This window comes from Typopeltis vanoorti, chromosome 19, assembly GCF_054136105.1.
Source record: "Typopeltis vanoorti isolate ZY-2024b chromosome 19, IOZ_Tvanoo_1.0, whole genome shotgun sequence".
NCBI classification, from domain to species: Eukaryota; Metazoa; Arthropoda; class Arachnida; order Uropygi; family Thelyphonidae; genus Typopeltis; species Typopeltis vanoorti.
In genome coordinates, this window is record NC_143567.1 from 30,460,605 (window position 1) to 30,470,569 (window position 9,965).

General features: G+C 32.1%; 1 protein-coding gene across 4 annotated transcripts in view; it reads left to right on the forward strand.

Annotated features, from left to right (window-relative positions):
- The window catches only part of LOC150095960 (uncharacterized), a 219,608-nt gene extending 211,208 nt beyond the window's left edge, over nt 1–8,400 (forward strand). For all 4 annotated transcript variants that reach the window (XM_090409130.1, XM_090409128.1, XM_090409127.1 and 1 more), the window contains one exon: nt 6,224–8,400. In XM_090409130.1, coding sequence (XP_090265256.1) covers nt 6,224–6,394 — 171 coding nt within the window. In that variant the 3' untranslated portion in view covers nt 6,395–8,400. The remainder of the gene's footprint in view (nt 1–6,223) is intronic.
- The last annotated feature ends 1,565 nt before the right edge of the window (nt 8,401–9,965 follow it).

Below are 9,965 nucleotides of genomic sequence, written 5' to 3' on the forward strand. Positions count from 1 at the left end.
CTATCACTACCAACTCTTGCTCGCATACTCTTCTTATCCAATGCTTCAGTATTTGAATTACTAAAATGTGTAAATATATGAACCATCGTTAATGAGCTGTGTGAAAATGACAAGTATAAGGAAGAGAAAGAACAGGTGTGAATAGAAATACTTTCATTACTGGCAAATGAATTAATATTAATTTGCATTTGTGATATTATTCTACTGAAAAAGTTGCAACTAACATGCCGTATAAACTTTGTGAAAATGTATTCATCCAAATCAGGAAGGACATGTGTACACTGAAGTGATTTTCTGCTGTCGATGGTTGTGTTCACAAGTGGCAGTATCTGTGAACACTATCAGGCATATGCATGCTACAGAAGTTTTATTTCCAACACTCTGGAATTAATTTGAACACTACAGTGTTCATTTTAAAGAATCACAAAAACACTTGCAATTTTAGTTTCAGGTTTTCTGTAAAAGTTGTAATGTAAACCCATCATCTTTGCTGTCTTCTATCTGTATATCTCCTTTAAGGTTCGGAACTTTAATTTTATTTCTATATGAAACACTATGAAAAATGAACAGTCATTTAAAACTCAACCTGCTCTTTCTCTTCCCCTCCCCCCAACAGCTGTCCATTCATTGTCATAATATAAAAACTGATCATTTTAAGCGTTTTTCTTTTTGTGTGAAAGACTTCATAAATATCTTCTATTTACTCACTTCATGCATGCTTCACTACGCATCACTTCAAGCAAACCAAGACAGTTTTCATATTGTTGAATACATTTAAATTAAATTGCAGTGATCATTTCCAGTAAATAAGCTTTATCATCAAATCAGTAAATTCATTCACTGATTTGATTATAAAAATTGCTAACCTTGTATGTATATATATACACTTTCCTCATATGTAATCAATAATCTGTTATTTAAAAACGAAAGAAAGAAATCAGTAATTATAGACAAAAATTAAAATTGATTAAATGCTATAGTTAAATGCTTAAACTTAATTTTGCAGCTCATTAGGAGAATTAGCTTAGTGTTATTTAATACTTGTATTTACATAATGAAAGGTTTTTAATTTGTTATATTAAAAAATAAATTATCTTGCAAAGCCAAGTCAAAAGTGAGGCTGGTCCACAGTGAGTACTACCAACTTTCTTGCTGTTCTTCGTAAATTTTATTATTTCTCTTCATAATATTTATTTTTTTAAAACGTCACCCATAATGATATTTATATAATGTAGATTGATACCTTTGATGAGTCAAATTATGAATCAGCTCAAAAAATCAGACTACTCTGCTTAATGAGGAATGATATCATTTCAAATTTGACATGTCTCATGCAGTCTTATTCTCCATTTAATCATGATTTTTGTGAAGCATGGATTGACCTTAAAGTTTAGCAGTTTTGTTGCTACATGAAGTTTCTCATTTACTCACTCACTATAAAGCTTTCTTGGTTTTGACGATTAATCTCCACCTTGAAATATATTCTTTATAATTTATCAGTCTGGTGGGTGTATTTTATAAAAATGAATTTGCTGTTCTTCTAATTTATTTTCAAAGAACTCCACATGCCTGATTTTAATATGCAAATTGCATAGTGTTTAAATACAGTCATCCCTTGACTTGTGCCCATATGAGTTATGTCGGTGATCCTAGATCTTATAAGGGAATAAATAACATTTTCGACTATACTTTTGAACAAGACGCAAGTGAGCGTAAGGTAAAGCATGTACATTAGCTATAGTGCTTTCAGCGGCAACCTCCTTCGCCAGTCAGGTGTGTCTTCATCAGTTCCTCTATTGATTTTCTGTTTGAGAAATGGATTATTTGTGTATTTAGTGTTAAATATTTTGGGATGTTTGGTGAAACATGGCCCTTACATGCACAATCAAAAAATCTAGTGAAGAATCACAGAAAAAGAAGCGAGCTAATTTTGAAACGAAGTTGCAAAATATGGAAAAGCTACTTGCATCACGGATAGAGTTCCTGAACCAAAAGTGCATACCCCCCCCCCCCCCTTAGCAGTAGGACCATAACCACTAAGGCACTAAGTCTCTTCAACATGTGTAAGGAGAAAGCAGGGCCCGGTTGTGAATTCGAATTCAACGGTTTTCCGGTTGATTCATGAGATTCGAGCAGAGTTTTGCGCTGCATAATGTAAAAATGTATGGTGAATCTGCAAGTGCTGATGAGAAGCCTGCCAAAGAATTTGTGGAGAAATTGGATCAAATTATTATGGAGGAAAATTATTTGCCACAGCAAATAATTAATAGGGATGAGACCCCCTTCCTTTTTTCGGAAAAAAAAAATGCCCGAGCAGGCATTCATTCACAAAAAGCTAAAATCTATGCTTGGTTCCAAAGCTGTTAAAGCCTGCATTACGATTCTGTTAGGGGTAATGTGGCTGGATATAAACTGAAACATTTGTGAAACGGCACAGTGAGAATTCACGAGCCTTCAAAAACACTAGGAAGTATATTCTTCCAGTTCATTATCAGAGCAATAACAAGTCGTGGATGACTTAAAAATTGTTTGCGGATGCCTATTATGCGAGTGAAATGAAAGCTATTGTGTGAAAGACAATGTAGAATTTAAAATTTTATTAATTCTAGATAATGTTCAAGGTCATGTTTCTCCCTCCAAACACTACTTCATTGATCCAACCGATGAATCAGGGAGTTCTTGCAGTGTTTAAGGCTTATTATCTACAGAGAACTTTTTCACAAGCCATTTCTGCTACTGAAGTAAATTATCACTTTCATGCAATTCTGGAAAACATTCAATATTTATCATGTGATTAAAAATATTATTGTGACTTGCGACAAAGTGACCTCAATGTATGAGTGGCATATGGAAAAAGACATTAAAATGATTTTGTGCACGATTTTGGAAGTTTGTGTAGTGGGCCTAGCAAACAATCTGAATGTCGGAGTGATGAAGACATAATTCAACTCATAGAAATTGTCCCGAAGAGTTGACCAACGAAGAATGGGTCGAACTGGAGGAACAACCTCTTGCAGAAGAGAAAGAACAGGAAAAAGAAGAGGTAGTTAAACAATTTCACAGTGAAGAGTCTTGCAGAAATGTTCTCTGAAGTTAGCGATGTTCTCAAAATGGCTGAAAACATGGACCCCAATGTTGAATGCTACTTATTAGTAGAAATGAAAGTAAATGATGCATTTACTTACTATAAACAAATTTATGATGAAAAGACTAAGAGGAATAACCAAACACATTGGACGTTTTCGTCAAAAAACAAAGGTTACACAAAAGAGCTGCAGCATGGTCACACCCTAATGAAGATGTGATTGTCGAGGAAGATTTGGGTGATTATTCTCCTATTTTATAATGGCAGTAACACACAGTACAGTTTTATAATAAGGTTTTAAAAATTAAAATGAAAGCACACTTATTATGATTAAGTCCCTAACCCATATAATTCTGTCGATTTAATGTATCGACTTACGTCCTACCTGATGGAACAGAACCCAGACGTAAGTCGAGGGATGACATATACAGGTATCCCTTGATTAATGCGGTTAATTGATCCCTCGATGTTACCGCGTATATCAAAATCGCATTAATCAAATCTAATAATCAATGGTAAAAATTACAATTCGTCCATGATCAATTACTCTATTAATAATTCATAGGAGGCTATGTAGGAGGAATGACGTCATCATGTTCATACCACTAGGCTTGCATGTTTTTTGCGTGGCAAATGTAAGCCTGCGGAGTTGCAGCGGTAAAAATTGCAGCGTAGGTCGCGATATATCTGAGAGATACATTCATTACTAGTATGTGCTAAAATGCAATAAAACATAAAGAAAAAACTGCAAATATAATACATGATGGTACAATTTAAGTGGATATTGAATCCAACATTATTTCATAGTCGAATATATAGAAACTAAAAGTTTTGGCAGATGCAAGCATAAGCAACCTTATGGGCAACTCGTAGTAAAGGTGGAGTAAGCTCCAGATCACTTTCCTTAGTATTTTCCACAATGTAAAGCACATCTCCTAGAGGACATTGGCTCTCTATTTCAGTAATACATGATGGTTTATTTATTTTCAGTTACAATCTAGAAATTATTGAACAAAGAATTAAAAAAAAAAAAAAAAAACTAAACCATACTATGCTGACATTAAAGGTTGCGGTATCTCTCAGATATGATTTATTGTCAAATATCAGAAACCTTTACATAACATCTGTTAAACCAAACTGACAACAAAAAACAGTGCGGAATATCACTCGTAGCATATGAATGCACGGCTACTCATGATCTCCAAGCTATACACTGAATTGTGTAAGAATATTTATATTAAACATTTTGCATGTATCTGTCAGATCAGCTGCGAGCTCCGCAGGGTTAAAGGAGCTCGCAGCTGATCAAGGTTAATCAAAATTCTTGATATACTATTTAGGTTAATCAAAATACTTGATATACTAACAAGGTTAATCAAAATCCTTGATATACTATACTGACATACTATAGTATGTCAGTATAGTATATCAAGGGATTGCCGCAATTAATTTCGCCGCGTTAAGTAAGTGATACCTATATATATATATATATATATATATATATATATATATATATATATATATATATATATATATATATATATATATGCATTCAAGAACATTGACTCGGTTGTTTTGATACATTTTTATAAAGAGATTTAATGACTAAAACTGAGAATAATTATAAGGCTTTAATGATATAAAACACTACTAGTTTCGGCTTTTGACAGCCTTCTTCAGGTGTCTTCTAAAAATAGGAAAGAGCAATAAAAACACTGAAATTTAAAACTGAGAAGCACAGCAGGAAAATTGCAGTACATAATTGACATGAAAAAATCGTTGTATTTACATTTAAGTTCTTTCAAATGTGGCATTGTTTGTTGAGTGCATTCATACATACTCTCGTGAACGCCAGTACTGAACAACAGCAGAGTGGCTATCGGGGATATATGGATTATTTTTTTTTTCTCCCCTCCTCCTCCTGATATCTTCCAGTTGATTCAGGCAGATTATACGTAGGTCTCTTGATTATTAATCCATGAAAAGACAAAAGCAAGTTTTAAATAATCAGGGTGACGTTTGCGAGTTTCTTTCTTTCTTTTTTTTTTTTTTTTTAAATTATCCCTTATTGGTAATGTCACTGTACTAGCCTTGGTATCTGATATTGATAACATATCCAATACTTTCTTTCATTTTCATCTTGCTAGTTGTCCTTAAATAATCACATTGAAGATGCTAAAAAATCTGCACAACACAAATATAAGATGCTTAAATAATTTATTTTTAATTAACTGTTTTATTTTTACCACATCGGTTTGGATGAAATATATGACTCCTCATTACTTTTTTTTATGTGTGATATTTCGATGTATATCAGTGCAATTGGAAGAATGAAGGTACATTGCACCCTTTTATTGCAAATGCCTAAGTTTGGTTCTCATCGTGATGAGAGGAATCTTTATATTTTTTTTTTTTTTTTCCAGTTGAAGGTGAGTTAGCTGATCTCATACGGAATGTGTGTGTGTGGGGGGGGGGGGGGGTAATCAGGGTTTTTCATCCCACATCAGCCTTCAAGACATGCAATTTACAGAAAAAATACTAGTGGTCATGGTGGGCAGTGGGTGGCATTGGTGTAGATGATGATGGTAGTAGCAGTTCAGTTGAGTTGGTGCCCTCCCTCCCTCGATGAGTCTTTGGACTCCTTGGAGGTGTCATGTAATAGTAATAATATCAGTGGAATTTTAATATACACTTCACATCCCTGCTTGACAACTTCGATATGAATACACATCAAGGCCAGCTAAGTGGTTAATAAAAACTTTAAATCATACAAGTTGGGATAAGAACAAAATTAGTATTGGCCATGTTTGAACTTGATTGATAACTATTATATGATTGTCTGTGCATAGCAGATACTTTGTTGTCATCTCTATGCATTTCAGTTAATTATGAAGTTTAAAAAAACAAAAAAAAAGAAGCAGATAAATGCTTTCAGCTCAAAAAATATGCCAGGTTCACAATTTAATTTTTAACTTCCTGTAGTAATTTTTAACCATGCCAGTGTGGTCTAATATAGATTTGTATCTGGCAATGCTTATTTATTTTTTTAAGCAATGTATTTTAATTAGTCTTATTAAGTAACATTTCACAAAAATTGTTCAAATATGATTGTCAGTTTTATTTATTTTCTTCATATAGGGCCATGAATTGCATCTACCTGGAGATCAGGCTACTACTTCATCGGATTTATTGTGGTTTAGTTCAGACTGTCTGAAGACTGTTGGCGTACTGGATATTATTTCATCTGCAACAGAAAAGTCTGAAGGCAATCATTTTACATTAAAAGCAGACATTGCATTTTCCATCTGAAATTGCGGCCCCTTTCTTGATATTTTCACTGCTGAAATACCAATTGGTTGAAATCTGGACTGGTGTATTGTTTTGAAGATTGGGCTCCCTCTCATCATCATCATTGCCTTTCTTCCCACATGCCATATCATTTCCTCTTTCTCTTCCCGTGGTTCATCAAATATCTATCAATTATAACACTGACTTTTTTGCAAAATGGCTTTTAAAGAAAAAATATATATATATTGGAGAGGAGAGAAAAAAAGAAAAAAAAAGCAGTACACATGTACTTGTTTTAACAAAACCTGGACAAACTTTAACCCCACCATACTCAAAATGGAAATTACTTTTATGGGAAGAGTGTACATGTTCAAATCCTTCTCTGTACATCCAAGTAAACAGTTTGTGCCATTTTATTTTATTTTTTCTTTTATTCAGGTATGATCAAAAATGTATTAAATGTTGCATTTTTTTCTCTCTAATGAATTTTTTATAGGATTGTAGCATTTCATATTCTGTCATGTATGTTTTAGGGATTAGAAATGGGTGAAAGTGTTTTTTTTTTTTTTTTTTTTTTTTTTTTTTTTTGTGAATAAACATTGATATTCTTCAGAAATAGTAGGAGTTCCTCTGAACAATAGTTAATAAATATGCATATGTAATTTATAAAAGATAGTATTGTTTAAAATTATTATTTTATTTTATTATTATTTTTTTTTTTCAGTTATGCTGTGCAGAATATACATTTTGTTGTGGTTAATAAAGTTGTCATGTGCACTATTTTAAAATTAGCATCAATTATATGTTATTTTAAGAGTGGTTATCAAATAGCTGAAAGTATTATTTTGTATTAACTGCCATTTTAATGGTAATATTTTTAATACTTTGGGGGCAAGAATATATAGTTTAGTATGTTAAATATCAAGTTATAAACTTTTCATTATCATATCATTCACATCTTTTTTAATTTACTTAGTAAAGTAACTGTTCTTTGTGTATACATGTGCGCTCCCACTCAACACACATACATACATATATAAATATATATATATTTCACATAATGTAATGTACAAAAGCTGAAGTTCAGCAGGTGACTTGTTGTTGCAAAGATAAACAATAGCACAATAGAATTTTGTTGTTAAGTAATAGGAAGACTGCTTCAGGAAGTACTGTTTTCATAATGAATGTAATGCTACTGAAAATATCACATTTTGGGCTTATTTGGAAGGGCATTGCTGGAGGCATACCTCAGCATGATGTTCATTTTTGTAACATAGCTTCAAGCATCTATTTCTGATGAAAAATTGTTTTAAAATGTCTGTGTGTGTGTGTGCATATTTGTGAGTGTCTTTTTTGAGTGAATGGGATTATGTTTGAAAGTGCATCATGTTGCATTATATATTTGTAATTTTTATTTGCTTGGCCCCTAGTAATTCCTTATTTACTGTGTCTAATGCTGTTGCACATCCTTTCCATTATTTGCCATAATTTTAGTAAAGCAAAGGAATTTTTAAAAAATTCATATATGAGAGCTTTTGTGTGGCTTACACTAGGTTTACAATATCCTTGTGTATAAAATGTTCTGTTTTATCCCATTTTAGCTGTAAAATTTCAGATTAGCTGATGTTGACATATGCAGTTTGCAGATATTAAAGTAAATTTTTAAGAACATTATGCAAAAGAAAGCATTATGTACACATGCTCAGCTGTTTTCATATGAATAGTGTTGATACACACACACACGTACTTCATAGTAGATTGTTGCAAGTAAGGGACACTGGTAAACATGATCTTTAATATGGTGGGGTCAACTTTTTTAAAAAAACAAAAACAAAATTGTTATGTATGTAGCATTGCAAAGAGCCACAAATGTGTTTAATGTCTTAGTATTTGCTTCATGTATCTTATCATTACAGTGTTGTATTTCTTCATCAAGTGGGATTGTGTAGGCATTTCAGTAGTTGTTACATCTGGTATTCTAATACAGCCATGTATTGCTTAGTTTCAATAAATGTTATTTTACTTGATATGAAGAATCATTTAAATTATTAGTGTGTGTATCAGCATGTTTGCTACTGTTTCTATATGTCTGGTTGAAGATAAATCCAAGTTTTTATATTTTTTTTGTAAATCACGGATGAATTATTCAAGCATCCAAAGTTGTTGGTTTTCATAATTTGAACAACTAGTACAGCAAAAACATTTTGTGCTTTATCTATAGCTTAGATCATTCCCACTTCACTTTTTTTTTTTTTTTTTTGTGATATTTCACTCTTGCTGATTCACAGTGATAATGAAATCTAAATTTAAATGAATTTCTCTGAAAATCATGAACATATTTACTAACCTTATTTGTTATACATGTGTTAAATGGAACCATGCTCCATTTTTATCACTATTCATAAATATATACACGAGCATTACAAAACTTTAGTTATGTAATATTAATTCAAGTTGTGTCATTATGATTTAAAATAAATAAAAAAAAAACTTCAGTGGATGTAAACGATACATAAGCATTAAATGTTTTAACAGGTATCATTCTAAACCATTAGTGGAAATATTCTGTATCGACAGATATATTTGGTAATAGCTAGGTTTTCTTTCTTTTGTATTGTAAGTTTATTTTTATACAGAATAAGCAGAGAGTCTAAAATCAGAAGTCTACTTGCTTTTCAACTCTTGCTATGATTACACATACAGATTATCATTTCCTTGAACACAATGATTGCACAGGATTACTCTGATAGTCTAACATGAGATTTGATTACTGGTTTCCTATTGGCAGTATTATTCCTAGTTGAACTCTTGTGTGTGCAAAATATATAAAGACTTCCTAGAGCATTTGCATCAGACAGCTGTTTTTTCTAATATTTTATTTTTATTTTATTAATGCTGTTAAGCATCTATGCCACCTTAGATTAGCTCTGCTGAATACATTCTTGAATATTAACAGTAATGTTCCTTTTTACTATCTTCATTTTAATATGGTTCAGTTACTTATTGCCGTCTGTTTCCTATTGATTTTCTCACTCTCATCTTTGTGGTCTTCACTCACCTGTTTTAATTCTGATCTGGTTTTCAGTCATATGTTAGAATTGATTTGGCCACTGTTTTATATCTGCTAATCTGACACTGTGGCTGTTTTTTCCAGTTGGTTGCCCATCATATTTTATCATTCTTTTTGATATGAGATATAATAGTTTTGTTTATTAATATATCCATATAAATAACAGTGGAGATAATGTACAACCTGTTTTATACCTTATTTGATATAGCACCACTTTCCTGTATTTTCAGTTCAAAGTGATGACTTGCAGCTTAAATTTGCTGTGTTGCTGTACACAAGTGGTTCGTACATTTGTTTTCTCTATAGTTTCTGTGAACAGCTTTTTATCCTGGATTCCCATATGATGATGTCTTTTAAAGACTTCACCTGAAAGTGAGTTATTAGTCTCATGAAGATGTGTAATGAAGACAAAAGCTCATGAAGATTTTGTCCTGCAACCCAGCAGGAGAATGATAGTCTTTAGTTGTAATTTCAGTATACTTTTTATTTTCATATTTTTGTAATTAGTATGAGATCTCCATG